Source organism: Anoplopoma fimbria, chromosome 2 (assembly GCF_027596085.1).
Source record: "Anoplopoma fimbria isolate UVic2021 breed Golden Eagle Sablefish chromosome 2, Afim_UVic_2022, whole genome shotgun sequence".
In the NCBI taxonomy this organism is placed as follows: Eukaryota; Metazoa; Chordata; class Actinopteri; order Perciformes; family Anoplopomatidae; genus Anoplopoma; species Anoplopoma fimbria.
Genome location: NC_072450.1, coordinates 11,919,420 through 11,935,211, shown reverse-complemented (window position 1 = coordinate 11,935,211; position 15,792 = coordinate 11,919,420). Strand labels below are relative to the sequence as shown.

General features: G+C 38.8%; 1 protein-coding gene across 1 annotated transcript in view; it reads left to right on the top strand.

Moving 5' to 3' along the window:
* LOC129105723 (protein unc-13 homolog C) overlaps window positions 1–15,792 on the top strand; it is a 90,416-nt gene that overhangs the window by 54,632 nt on the left and 19,992 nt on the right. Inside the window, exons 17-22 of the mRNA XM_054616897.1 lie at window positions 84–169; window positions 10,633–10,759; window positions 12,302–12,398; window positions 13,230–13,373; window positions 13,571–13,648; window positions 15,483–15,560. Of these exons, the coding sequence (XP_054472872.1) occupies window positions 84–169; window positions 10,633–10,759; window positions 12,302–12,398; window positions 13,230–13,373; window positions 13,571–13,648; window positions 15,483–15,560 (610 nt within the window). The remainder of the gene's footprint in view (window positions 1–83; window positions 170–10,632; window positions 10,760–12,301; window positions 12,399–13,229; window positions 13,374–13,570; window positions 13,649–15,482; window positions 15,561–15,792) is intronic.

Sequence of the window (15,792 nt, the reverse complement as noted above, 5' to 3'; positions counted from 1 at the left end):
GGCTGGGCCAAGCCATCAGGCCGCCCAGTCGAGCGTGCAAGTCCGGAAATGAGTCTGATTGGAATCCGTTTCAATTCCACCAGGTTTCCACAGGAACTGAATGCGGGCAAGATCAGCGCTGAGATCATGTGGAGCCTCTTTGCCCTGGATATGAAGTATGCAATGGAAGGTGAGTAATGCCGCTGATTATCTCTTGCTTGAGGGCATTCTGGTATGCGTAAGTAAGTGAATCAGATCTAAAAATAAATGGTATAAACGGATTGAGTGTTCGTTAAGAATAACAGGTGACACTTGATTGTGTAACAATGTGCATTACATCCAGATTAGTCACTAGTGAATGTGTAGCTACTCATTAGCTATTTACTAATTAGCAGTTAATCCTAATATGTCCCTTCTCCTTCCGATATAACTAATCAGGAATAAGTGTTAAGTGTTTCTGTGCTGTACCTCTTTGAATGTGAGTGCTGTTTATTGGCTGGTTTCACTGTGTTGTTTATCGACTGTGTCTGTGGTCAGCTCTACTGCCAATCTAGATTACACTCTCCTGATTTCAGTCTATTGATCATTATAGAGGAACTGGAACTTCTTTTAATCAAGATAAACAATTGATTTATAGTATAATCGAAAACAGAAGAGATGCTCAGGTTAGGGTGGTGGTGTGCTTCTGTGTGTGTGTGTGTGTGTGTGTGTGTGTGTGTGTGTGTGTGTGTGTGTGTGTGTGTGTGTGTGTGTGTGTGTGTGTGTGTGTGTGTGTGTGTGTGTGTGTGTGTCATCAATATAATTATGGATACACAGCAGCCATTACACACACAAGTATTGAACTCATTATATTACATTGTAACTGGACAATTAGTATATATATATATATTCAGGATAAAGTCATAGAAAGGGATATTTGAACCGTATGAAATTAGTGATTTACAATCTGTCATCTAGCATGAGCCAAAATAATCAATCAACTTCTTTCAATATCTCTAATTAATTAAGAGTGCAAATCGTCATTCCTTAGCAGCCATACGGTTCGCAATTTAAACAGTAAATGTGCTGAAAAATGTATTTCACATTTAAGATTCTTGTCATTTTCAATAGTTTAGTATTTTTTCCAAAGACAGCAGAGACTCACAGTGATCAAGCATTAAATCTCAGATCTGCTCCGCTTGCAAGAAGATATATGTTTCCGATGTTGATAGATGTTGATTTTAACGTGGGTTTTGACTTCAATCCCCACCAGCTCTATCTCAAGCTAAGCTTGAGCTTTATTACCTAGAAATCATGCAGTACGACATTAGTATGCAGCATACACCATGCTCATGTGGTCCAAAGTCCTCTCACTTTTGTGATCAATTCAAACCAAAGCCAGACTGTCTCTGGACAGAATGCCTGTTTCATGATGCGTAGGAAACAGTTTTCTATTCGACTTGTAAGGAGAACATTACCATTACCAGCAACATTTTGGAAATCAGTACAAATAATTTGAACCTAATATTCAATATTTGTGGTGCTCTTATCAGCTTCGGCGTAGATAAGTAGAACCTGTGAACCACCTCGATGTTGAACTAGCAATCACAGTGGTGCTCTTATCAGCTTCGGCGTAGATAAGTAGAACCTGTGAACCACCTCGATGTTGAACTAGAAATCACAGTGGCCTTAGTATTTGCAACTTTAATGATGACATAGGAGGTGGAAAAGAAGTGGTAAGAGAAGCATTGGATCTGATTGAGGTCAAGGATTGAAAATGCTCTTAAGATTGTGTTCAAGAGAAAGGCAGAGATGCACCAAAATAACTTATTGGTGATTTATCCTCATCTACACGTACCTGCTGCTTTCTCCATGCTAAGCCATCTAGGTTGCTATGGGAACCAGGTGCCCCTGCTAACTGCAGTGCCTTAATATACCCACACGAGCACAAAGGACACATATAGATTCTGCACATGCAATATGATTAAATATGAGGTGGTTTTAAATATGATCTATGTTTTTTGAATACAGAATGTGTCAGGACTATATGCATATAAATGTGAATGTGCATCAGATTTTATTTTAAAGGGACACAGCGTCGGTGGTGTGTGGCACATATGGGAATGTATTTCTGTGATGAGGTTTGGTTTATGGGAACTGAGATTTACATAAAATTAGTAATCATGACCTTTTTTTACACTGCCGCATGTATAATTTAACATTAACCATATCCTTGTAAGGTGTACCTTGATACCTTGTTCTATTATTTACTGAAAAAAGGAGCCAGCAGTCAAGACCACCAGTAGCCTCTATCTTATATTAGTGCTAAAGTTACTCAGACTTCCGTTGCCTTTTGTCATACATGTTGTTACTTGTTACCTCATCTCTCCCCTTTGCCTAAAGAGAAAAGGCATCATGAATATGAATTATCCAGCAACGTTGTTTCATCATCTGGCAACGCAATACTCTGAAACTTTGTCTCTACACTGGAAGGATAGTGACCTCTGTATGTTTTGTGTTGTAACACAAACTAGTAGATTTTGCACAAAATCCAAACCCACTGACATTCTGTTAAATGAAGTGTAGAGGATTTAATCTGTTGTTTTTAGTTTTATAATTAATAAATGGTTGGTTCCTAAACTTTTGTAAAAAACAAAGCCGGATTTAGCACATCTGTTAGTTCTGTGTGTTCTTTACATAGCCATGGCAACGCATGCATATTAGTGCATTTGAGTCTGACTCTGTTATACCCCAGCGGCTAGCTAATGGCCACCACTCTGCACTGCACTCATACAGTGGTTAGCTCTTATAACAATTTCCAGCTCACCAGGGTAGTCATGCAAGTGTATTGCCCATCTCCCCCTAGGTAAACACAGAGCTCTGTAGGCACTGTTGCCACTGTTTGTAGTTCAGCTGTCTCCATGTTGAGAGCCGTTTGGAGGCAATGGATGTGCTTTGAGTTCCGTATTGCATACAGGAGATAAGCTTGTATTAACTCTATTTTAATTTAATGATTTAATTAAATGCTTTTTGAGGTATACAGAAGAGAAGACACACTAAGCAGTTATTAGCATTATTGCAATCAGTAAATAAATAAATAAATCTGTGTCAGCAGCATAAAGATACACCTTGCATTCACTTTACTCAGGTAAAATGTGAAATATATTTCTTAAGATAATCAACAAAAATTGCCATAAAAACCTCCGTGGAAACTTTTTTTTAGTTTCAGAAGAAATGGAAGAATACTAATTATGAACATTTTTATAATGGGCGTTATTAACCTACAGACAACTCATTGGATTCATTACCTTAACAAAAGCAGGACTATACGTTTATTTTTTTCAAATGATTTCAAGGCTAAACAGCCCCTTTTCATTATTTTGCAATGTCTATTTAGATCACTAGTCTTTACACTTTTATGGAGGATAACAGTTATATAGATCAATGAAGAGATAGAGAGAGACACACAGAGCAATTGTTACTGTTGGTGTGTATGTGTGCATATCTGAGTCAGGGGAGCTGGACATGTGACCACCTAGGGTGTTACTGACTGCTGTCACAGCAGGTTTGGGTAGGGTGTGTGTTGTGTGTGTGTTTGTGTGTGTGTCTGATTTTCCTGAGGGTGTCCGTGTTACAAAAGGAGACAAGAATCATGGATGCACTCAGTCACATATACCCTCTTTCTCGCTCCTTGAGCCTGAACCCTCTTCCCTCGCCGTGCCTCCTATTGCATCATCTTGTCAGTACATCACTGCCCGCCCACAGCGACACGTGCCAGGAGGAGGACATGACTGTCATGTTCCTCAAAGGACCACTTTGTATGAATTATTGCTCATTTCATGGTGGTCCTACTGGCTGAAGGAGTTCTAGGTTTGGTTTGGTGGAGACCGGTTAATGCTTAGTTTGACAGCTCATAAGTTGCATTACGACGTAGATTGTAAACCACATAATGTGTTTTACTGTATAGATTGTAAACCTTGCAAGAAACAGATGTTGCCAGTTGCAACTTTACAAGCAATGCCCACTTTAATTGCCGACTCTTAGTACTTAATACCACAGGTATTTGAGTATAGTTTTTGTTGCTGAATATGAGGATATAGATATGATGTGCCTCATCGAAGATGGTCCTGCTAACATTTCTTTTCTGCTTTAGGTAATTGACTATAGTAGAAAAAGGAATGTATTCTTTTTTTTGTTGTAGTGTTTTTACTCTAAATCAGCCTTTCTTATTCATACAAATAGAAGTAACTGAGAGTGACCTTCTTACATAAGAAGGCACATATAACTGGTAAGGCAGCTGACAGAGACACCCTAAAGGAGTCGGGACAGAATGTGCTGCTTTGTTGGTCCGTGTTTCTCTGCTTTGTGTCTGTGTAGCTGTACAAGTGTTCAGTTGGGCACGTAAGTAAGAAAAAATGAATGAGAATAAAAGAGGCATCTGTATTTGAACGTGTGTGTGTGTGTGTGTGTGTGTGTGTGTTCGTGCGCACGTGCATGTGCATTACTTAATGAAGTCTCTGAAGCATCCTCTGCTTCCTGCTCGGAGGCTTTTGCTGCCATAGCTGGTGCAGAAGTGGATACTGCTAATTTTAGCATCACTGTGTGAATCTCTGAATGTGTGAGAGGGAGAGAGAGAAGGAGGGCAACCGCAAGAGGTAGGAGGGAATACAAAAAGGGAGAGGATAAAAATATTAAACCAAGAAAAGGAGGAGGATGTGAGAGAGTGAATGAATATGGCTGTAGCTGAAATCAATAATTCGTTCTATTCTTTACTACCTACATGAGAAACACTGAAAAGGGTAATCTGTGGAAGCCCTGAGAGAAAAGGTGATTCTTTTTTATTTATTTATTTTTTGCTCAGAAACGTTGCCCAAAATGCTACATACAAAATCATGCATTGGAGATCCAGTGTTTCCTACAGAATTAGATTGTATTTGTGGGAGCCGCGGGGACCGGGGGATTATCACAGTTATACTTTATATAATGTAGAACAAGTTGTGCTACCTCTAGAACTCTGTGATGAAGTTCTTCAGCACATGCTGTACATCCACTGTATAGTTGTTTAATGGCCTTGGTCCCTGGAGCAGGTCATTAAAGATCCAATGCTCCAGCAGCCCATTTACTCATCTTCAGCCTGTTGGAACAGCTTCACTCAATAGAATATTTTAATTGAATTTCAAATATACTTCTGCAAGAGGAGTTTTGCTCCTACAGAAAATACATTGTTTACGTGGTTGTTTTGTTCTCTAACAGTTTCTAATGCCCGCGTTTTCAGCATTGCGTAACACTGCACATTCTATTCCGATCGTTCTTTTCCTCAGCTAACAGCGAATGGCTTTTTAAAAAAAATATATGTTTAAAGATTTACCAAATGTTACATTTTGCAGTGAACTTTTGGATTAAAACATTTCACTGCAGTGGTGATTCATCAGACTGAAGTAGAGAGGACATTATTAAGTCATATGTTTGCCTGTGTCCTAATGCATTATATGATTGAGTCACATCAACAGGACTTAGTGTCTCTGTGGGCTCTGGTGTTATAGCAGAGTTGTGTCAGTCGGCCCCTGTAATACATCTTAAGGGGTCTTTTGACAGAACTGGGTCAGAAGCCAAGATAAAGGGAATTATGTCACAGGGAGAACCATGCGGGCCTCAGCTGCAACTCTGGTCCGCCAGCCTTTGTCTTGAATGATCCTGTCCAACCACATGCTCCTATAGATAAATTCCCTGAATAGTAATTGGAGTATAAAAATGCTGGGGAGATCCGCTGCAGTTCATCATAATATCCACGGCTTTTAAATCAATGAGGCAGAGAGTGGGTGAGTCTCCTGTGAGTTTGTCGTTCCCTGTGGGCTGAGTCAGACAAGATGACATCCTCACCAGGGACCTTGAGCCTACTCCTCCCTCAGGACCGCCCACACTGTTTACCACCAGCAGGGCACAAGGGCACACACACACAAATACTACTGTGTATGCATGCACAGATGCACATACATGCATAATGTGACACGCAGAGACATACACATACATGAGGACGCTATTTAAACTACCTAATTGTAATGCTAAATGATATATGCAGAAAGACTTTGGGAGAGCATTCAAACACACCTGAAACTTTTGTTTGTATATGTTTATATATATTAGCAAAAGCTCGGGTGAATTGGAAAATAAATAGGATAGGTATGGAGATGAATCATTATCTTCTCAGCCAATCACATTATCTATTAATCAGCTGCACCAATAACAATTGCCCATCATAAAAATGTCTGACTAAAAGAAAAAGATAGGCCAGAAAAGCTTCTCTTGGCATACTATTGCTCTCCAAGAAGTGGAGAGTGTTAAGGTGCGAATGTATGGTCCCACAAGCCATTTGCATGATAACATAAACAGAAAATCAACCGTTATAATGCAGTTTGCATATTGCAATTACATTCATAATTCTGCTGTATCACATCATAAAGCTGTTAACGAATCAATAATCAAACTTGTTGGAAATATGCCGATCAGGCACGCAGCTGTTGCAGCCGGTAAGCTGATATTTTTGTCTGCAAGTATATAGAGAGGATAATGGTAGAGAGGGGTTAAGTGATGTAGAGAGGAGAGGGATTTTTCAAGGAAATCTTTGCATTCTTGCCATAGATGTGTTAACTTGCCTTTTTGTTTGTCAAAAATGTAAACTATAGGGGAATAATTTGAAATCCAATTTAATTAAAAACATATTCCACATTGCTGTTATTATAGACCTGGTACTCAGATGTTTATTATAAAACCTTTGCATCCTTTACAGTGTGCAGGATTTGCATAAACAGCATAAATAAATATTCACTTACCTTCGAAAATGAAAAAAACTGTCAATTTGAAAAAATCTGACACCCCAGTTTTGCAATATAATCCTGTCATGGAAGTGAATTTCAAATGAATGATATATTAATCACATTCAATACCCTGTAATAACATTTTTGAGGAGGCTTTGACTGTGATTGAAAACACAAGAAATGTCTCTCACGTCACACATTTTAAGGTGGAATTCTTACATATAAAAAATTAAAAACCATTATCAATAAAAAAGCAGATGAAGTTAGGCATCTTCTGTACGCTTCATTGCAGTATTTTTAAAGCACTGCTCCCTGCGGCTTCATTTCCTTCAGATTCTCTCCCTATTCAAACAATCACATTGGACCCAGTGAATAGCAAATTATATCTTTTTGCCTCCATTCAGATTGTGCAAAGAAGCGCATTCTGTCATTCTCTGCTTCCATTTTCTAGAGAGAGGATATGAGCTTTATGACTCCTAAAGTGAAGAGTTTGGAAAGACGAAAGCTTTTCAAGAACATGACACTCTTTTAACTTCTGGCTTACATTTCATGTCTTCATACCACCGGTTTTGAGGCTTCAAATAAAATTGTTTAAGCAGCATTGAAGTTTCTCAGTATATTTCTTATTATCTTTTGTGTTCCTGGGTAAAATTCTGACTTGTGGACAGCAAAAATAGGAATAAAATAGGCAGATCTTTACCTATGGAACATTCATGATCTCCCAAGGATGTACGTTTCTGCTTAGTATGAGCTTCTTCTAAAGTGACTTTCACAACAATAGGTAGTTGTTACTGTAACGTACACAAGCAGAAAAAAGTGTGCAGTGCATCTAACAAGGTTTGAGACTGCTACAACTCATTGCATGCTGTTTGTACTTTTGTAACAGTAAATTATTCTCCCTTCATAGACTTTATGTCTATTACAATATCTATAGATAATGCTAACTATTGCCTTAACTCAGATGCATTGAAAACTTCTTGTCAAGCAGTACTGTATTGTTTTGGAAACGGCAACAAATTCATATGTGGGGCAGTAGAAACTTAATGCATTAATTATTTACAGGTATATACTACTATGTGTTTGACAGGATGTAACGTATACACACATTCTGCAAACCCTCACATATACTGTACCAAGCTAGCAGAACCTGTCTGGCAGCGCCAAACAAAACACTTGCTGACCTCCACTGTACTGTCTCCCAACTGACCTCCATCTGCTTGGAAAGAAAGGTTGAGAAACTGTGATTGTGTGTGTATGTGTGTCCATGCTGTATGTGTATAAGCTACCTTATAGTGCCAGCTCAGTTATTAAAGTTGCACCGCCAGAGGATACCTCTGCTCAGATATTACACAGCCTCTGCGGCAGAAAAGCTGCAGGCCGTCTCTAGTAAAACAATCTCGACTCAATATTCACAATGTTTAAGCCACCTGCTCCTTCAGCCACACAGACTGACTAGGTGAATCCAGGTGAAACTTTAAATCCCATGGCAATTTCAGCCATGAAAACCACTTCGAGTTTAAAGGTTAGGTGTTGATGAAAGAAGTGATCCTCGCTGTGGTCCCAGTGGCTCCCAAAAAAAATTCACCTTGAGGCGCTGGTATCATTGTGGTTTTTCATATCAGCCATCAGCAGAACATTACAAAACGTTAAACAGTCACCTAGTGTGGCTTCTTTTCTACTAATCAAGGCTCTGTTTCTGACACTCTGTTACCTATGTGTTAAGACTTGGTGGCTATGGCAACTATCCCCCTTTTCTTATATAACGTCTTCAGCAAATTGTCTTCTACAAATTGGAAAATGATCCTTATTCTAAAGTTACACCAACACACACATACATGCTGTAAATGACAACCTGCCCTTGTCATTTTAATGCGGTGTTCAAAGTAGTCTTGAAATGAATCTTGTCCATTCCAAGGAGTAGAATATTGCATTGTGCAATTGAATACATTATTCACAGGTAGATATGCTAATTACACATACGTATGTAAATATTTCCCTCCAAGCTTAGAGAGCAGTGTAGGCTGTTAAGATATGCACTATTCATCAGAGTAAGCAAAAGGGTTCTTATCAGGCTTAAGACACGACAGCGAGGGTTCTATGCGTGGATTTAAACACGTCTTTGATGTTGTGGGAATGTATGATTCATGTATATGCAAAACATTGTGTGACTATGTGTGTCTTTATTTCTGCCTTACCGTGTAGAAGAACCTGCTGTAGAATTAAGAAATTTATCACAATCCTTTGAATTCGCAGCTTCTCTGGACTTGTATCCAGGTATAGCCTAATTGTGTCTCAGTATAGCTGAGATGGATTTGAGTTCACACCTGGCAAATCCAATATGTCTCACATGTGTCTCAAATACCCATTTATGATCAGATGTATAGCTTCACCACACTCCACATTTTTGTGGCTGCTGAACTAAAAAAATATTCCTCCACTGTGCCATAGAGAAAGGGATTGTATGGCTATTTGCATACTGAATTCAGAAACACAAAAAAAAATTGAAACATAACAATGAAGTGTCACAGAGAGCAGCTTAGAGAGAAAGAGAGGCCATTCTAAGCATGTGAACAAACCATCCATGCCATTTGTATCACCATGCTAGTGGCACAGCTCATTGAATAGCAATGTTGGTCGGTCAATCCAGACTAAAATATCTAAATAACTATTGGCTGTATTGCCATGAAACTTTGTACTGAAAAAAACAATATTTTTTCTCAGTTCTACAATGTGTTGAGTGCTAATTAGCAAAAGTTATCATACTTACACAGTAAACTTAGATGGTGAACATGGTAAAACTGATATATATTGAATCCCTATTGTATGCAATGGTGTGTGTTTATGTTTTTGCTCCCATGATCCTCTTTGCTGCTATGATGTTTCCTCTCTCCTGTTTCTTCTCATCCTTCTTAATGCCGTCTCATCTGCAGGAATGTTTAGCAAAGAAAATGTTGTTAACCCACCACTGCAGTTGCAGAATAGTTTTCCTCTAAATGGTTTTTCTCCCATGTTTTTCTTTTGTCTCATCCAACTTCTTTGGTTTATTTTCTTTTCCAACATCTCTTGTTTCCTCTCTTGAGCCATTGCCATCCATCTCTCCTCCAGGGAATCCCATGGAAATAGTTAATTGTTCTGAAAACTTATTGCACTCGTATTAGTTGTTGCACTTACTGTATTCGTATCAGTTCGCTGCACTTATTGAATTTGTATTTGTTTACTGCACTTATCCTATTTGTAGTAGTTTGTAGCACTTACTATATTCGGATTAGTCTGTTGCAATTATTGTTTTCGTAGTAACTTGCCTCTGCACTATACTTTTGCTCTGGCTTATGCTTTGAGATGCTTGTTTAAGAAAGGAGATGCACTTATGACTTCTGGTGACTAGTAGTTCTCTTGAATACCTATGTTGAATACACTTCCTGTAAGTCGCTTTGGATAAAAGCGTCTGCTAAATGACTGTAATGTAATGTAAAAATGTCTAGATTGAGCTGAACTAAATGACTCAGCAGCAGTGTCTGCTGACATTAGAGTCATTTTCTTATTATTTGATAGCTTAAGGCTGTACATGATAAAGGTTAAGGTTAAGGTGTCAGATGCAAAGCAAACACTGCTGGTCAGATCTGTATTATGCTTGTTAAGATATGTGCACATTTATATTAGTGTGTGTGAGTGTGTGTCTATACTAAGGAAACAGTAACTGAGGTGCTGTTTTCTGTACAGATCACATGGAACACATTTACTAAATTAAAGACAATTTAACATGCTTTATGGTCAGTCCAGAGTGTCCCTATGTGTGAGATTTTAGTGGATATACTATAAATGCTAACGTATGCTTCTCATGTTTTAATTAACATTACAGAGCATGACAAGCACCGCCTATGCAAAAGTACTGAATACATGAATCTTCACTTCAAAGTCAAATGGTTCCATAATGAGTATGTCCGTGACCTGCCGGCCTTCAAGGATGTTCCGCCTGAGTATTCTCTGTAAGTATCCTCTTTTTTCACCTACATATAGCAGACTAACTTCCCTATAAACTAAACCGACTTACGGCAGGCAAGTCACGGACTTAGTGAGGTGAGGTTTCGCAGTATTGACTGAAAGGAGCAGTGGAGTAATAACGTTACAAGCATAGAAAGAACAACTTGATGTTACATCCACACAATCTTGTCACAGAGAAGAAAAGCACGTTGCTATCCTCAGATGACTGACCACCTTGTTCATCTCATTTTCTGTAACCAGTATAGCATTTAAGCATGGTGGAATTGGCAAACTACCAAGCTAACCAGTGGTCAGCTTGCTAGTTGGCTAGCTTGCTAATTAAGTCATGCTTTAATGCTATGCTGGTTACAGAAAATGGGCCAAACAGCATCTAATGGTCCCAACCATCTAAGCAGAGCTGCAGTTCCTCTCTTCCCAACGAGTACCAACAATACCAGTGAATTTACCACGGAAAGCAGTATATGACTGCATATTTTTCTATACTGTTTATTATATATATATATATATATATATATATATATATATATATATATATATATATATATATACAAAAAGGCGGGGCCCAAGATTGATCTCTGAGGAACCCCACAGGAAACTGTTTTGCAGCCTGAAAAAGTTCAGATCAAGACTGACTCTGTAAAACTGTCATGTTCATGTAATTTGTGCTGACAAAAGTGTGCTTTTTTTCCAGCAAGACATTAAACAAGCTGATCATTATCTACTTTGGATAAGGAGAAAAAATGTATAACCTTAAAGCTTCTTTTCCCAAAACTATGTTTTCCATTGTGCATGCATAATGATGTGCAACAAAGCAGGGGATAGCTGCAATGTAAACACGTGTAATGCAAGCAGGGAACGCAATGCCCTGTCCCATCCTGCCAGTTTGTCTCTCGTGTCACTCAAACGCCATATCTAGCAGGATGGATCTTCCATAGTTATACACATCATACAAACACACAGACACTCTCACATACATACACACACTGCCTTTCTCTTTCATCTCTCTGTCTCTCTTCTCTTTCTCTGTCAACACACCCACCTTATTTATTGGCCTTCTCCCATGTAGCAGATGCCCTTAACCAGAGTACAAAGCAGTTTTGGGGGGACATCCGTTGCTCTGAGGACAAGCTCAGGCACCATATTACACAAGGAAATGGCAAAGTGAAACAGACACAACAGCATTATTATTCCACTAACAAATGTACTTCCTCATCCACCCCGGCCTGTCCTCTGCTGTCCTCTGTCTGAGCCTCGCAGTCTAATCTGTCCACAAACTGAAACCTGATATCAATGCCTGCATGGATTTCAGCCTTGGCCAAACCACACTGAAATCTACTAGGTCTTTTTAGGGTACCTTTTTGTGTGTAACACAATTAATTCTTATTGATTGCTTTAAATACACTGGTTCTACTATATTTTTTTAAATAACTCAGGGGTGTCTGAATTGTTCTCATATACTAAACCCTGACTTTTCTGGTTCTTCTGGAAGAAGAGATGACCAAATACTAAAAAAAAATATTTTTTAGGTGGTTTGAGCCATTTGTCATTCAGTGGCTTGCTGAGAATGAGGACGTTGCCATGGATTTCCTCAATGGAGCACTGGAAAGAGACAAGAAAGATGGAGTGAGTATAGCATAGAATAGTTTTTCAATATATAACTTTATATTTAACCAACCAAGCCACTTAAGACTGTTACTTATTCAGAAGGACAGCCTGCTTAGACTAAATGTAACTCTTGTGGAAGAGGGTGTGGGGATAAAAGAAATTAAGCATTAAAAAACCCCCACAAAATTTAATTTAAACATTGATAAAAACGGGAAGCAAAACATGATTTCCAGGGCAGTAGAAGGCGTATGATGAGAGATAATGTGCCCAAGCTTCACAAATCAAGTTTTGCACAGAAATGAGTGCAATGTACTGATGCATCTTCTTGCTAAACACATAAACTACATATTTATGATTAACGTGTTTGATTTGTGTAACCCAGAATGTCCACTGAACAAAGTTGGTAGTCAAAACCATGATTTATCTTTACTTTAACACATGAAACATGGAATTGAACATGACTTTTATCTCAATCATACATGAATGCAGGAATTCATACATGTCAAAGATATAACTCTGTAGAGGTTAAGAGAGTTTTAGTGATAAATCTATAGTGCACCTCAGTTGTTACTGAATATTCATGCATAAGGGGTTAACAGTACACCTTCTAGTCATAATTGGCAGTAAGTGGTCTAGATTGCTCTATGAGTGATGTAATTATTGAGTAATTGCTACATTAGTCTATATTCACTTTACAGTGCCTTGATAATGTCTCACAATTCTAAGGTGCTTAAAGGTATAAATAAATGAGATCCAACATCTGTCTGTTTCTCTCTTTTCCTTCTTCCATCCCCTCCATCACTTTCTCTACCCTTATGTTGCTCTCTCCCCCTCTCTTTTCTGCAACAGTTCCAGCAAACCTCAGAGCACGCCCTCTTTTCATGTTCGGTGGTGGATGTGTTCACTCAACTAAACCAGAGTTTTGAGATCATCAAGAAGCTGGAATGTCCAAACCCACAGGCTCTGGCTCACTTCATGTGCCGTTTTGCGAAGGTGAGGCCCTACCTGTGGAGAGTTTAACTCATAGTTAAAGTATTTGCCACTGAGTTAAGGAGAGACTGTGGTATATTTATACAGTTTAATATTATCTTGTTAATAGGTTGTGATGGCATAAATTCTTCCAGAGTTCCAGAAACTAAATAATAGAACAGCAAACAAATTCTGCAAATTGTCTCTTTCCCTCCCCACAGACTATCAACAAAGTTCTTCTGCAGTATGCTGCAATCATATCCAAGGACTTTCCTTTGTATTTGAGTAAGGAGAACGTGGTAAGTACCCACTCAAAGTTGCTAGTGTTAATAGCAAAGTTTACATTGAGTGTTTTTGGGTTGAAATGCAAATATGGTTAGTCAGATGATGATGGTCTCTTACAGCTGTTTTTATGGGGAGAGTTTCAGTTAGCAGCCCAGTCGGTTTACACTGAGCCCTGCCATGCATTTTGTCGTTTCTCGAGATCCCCTCACTCTCCCTGTTTCAACTCTTAATCTGCTCTGTCTAATAAAGGTAAAAATAAAAAGCGTCTTTATTAACCAAGATGCAATTATTCATCTCACAGTCCATAGCTAATGGACAAAAGCCATTGGTATTTTCTGGGCTCTTTGACCATTGTTTAATGTGATGGATGACTAAATGCAGAGCCTTCTGAGTGGCCTCATTATCCTCGCTGGTCTTTGAGGTTGAAGTGAGAGATAACACACAGGATACTTGTGGAGGAGGCAGATGCTTCTTTACAGAGTTGACAGGCTCATTACAATTGTTCCAGAGAAAAGCATACAATCTCCCTCCTTGAGAAAGGGATGGAAAGAAGGAAATAAGAGGCAAATGGAGTTGTACAGTGGCAGGATTTCATCAAATTAAACCTAATCTCTAATTTGCAAGACTGTCAGTTATAAAGTACATGACCCACATCAAAGCCATTTGTACCAAAAACGTACCAGTGTCTGTCTTTCCCGCCCAACAAACAGACACATACGTTAAAGGAGTGCAGTTATTGCATTAGTTAAGAGGAAGATCTAGAGCAGGGCTTTCCAACTTTTGTGGCTTGTATACCCTTAATTATTGCGACCGCTTCAACAAAGACCATAGTGTGGACATCAGTTTTCAAAAGTATGCTGTTGCTTCAGTTTACCTTAAGTATTTTCAAAAGCCTCAAGTAGAAAATATTTTACATAAAAAAGCACCAATTAGATATTGGGGTAGATGCGGGACAACCTTGGCAGGAGGTCGCAGGTTGATCGCAAGGCTGAAACGTAGAGGGAAACAAAGTGTCCCACTCAAAACACAATTACCTTAAATTTGGAGTCGCCAGTTAACCTAACTTTTATGTTTTTGGACTGTGGGAGGAAGTCTGAGTACCATGAGAAAACCCTGAGAACATGCAAACTCCACACAGAAAGGCCCCAGGCAGCCAGCGTGCTCAAATCTATCATTTTCACCCTCTCTCAAGCTACAAACATATAGCTAAGGGAAATCTTTATTGCTTTAATTTAGATTGAGAATTCCTTATCACTCCCTTACAAATATGTTCATAAATCTATTGGAGAACCAGCCATTATGTGCCGCAGCAGAGATACTTTTGGCTGTTTTGTGGATTGAAAGACATCAATCTTGTCCTGTGGGGGCACAGACAGATCATTTTAGTACCATCCATTACCACTACCATAATTTTGGGGTGTTGTATGTTTGTCAGTTGTTTTTTTGGGCAGATAATGTACTGACTGAAAACTCTGAAGGATTACTCACAGTCTCCATAAAAAGCAGTGTGATTAATGTCTGCCATCTGTTAAACTTGTCGTGCAGCTGAGAATCGATAATGCTTGACACATCCCTGTTTTATTTTGTATTGCTTTTCCCTGCTGACTGTCGATGTCATGCTGAAACGTACAATCTTTGTGTAGATGAAGTTTCAGAAAATCAAAATCATTTTACTTGTTTTACCCTTCTGACAATGTGTTGCAATTATACGGGCTTGTCTCAAGTGTACGATGTCAATAGCGGGGAAAAAAAAGGCGGTAATTCATGTTCAAGGTTTTTGTAGGATATCAACACTGTTGATGTACTAAACAATCTAGTCTTATTATCATTGTACTTGTGCTTTTACAGCCCTGCATCATCCTCAACAACATTCAGCAGCTCCGTGTCCAACTGGAGAAGATGTTTGAGTCCATGGGTGGCAAACAGGTCTGTGACTAATTAAGTTTATCTGTCTGTGTCACGTTTTGAGGCAATTCACTTTCAATAAAATTAAAATGTTTCATCCACACTTAAACATATTCGTATAATGCATGAATTATTAAAATGTAGTACTGCAAATATCTACGCTCTTCCACTGGAAGGTCAAAACACAAGGTTAGCTAAAGAACAGTTTCCCTAGGGCTTCAAAGGATTCCGTGTCTTTCTGAATGACACTTCA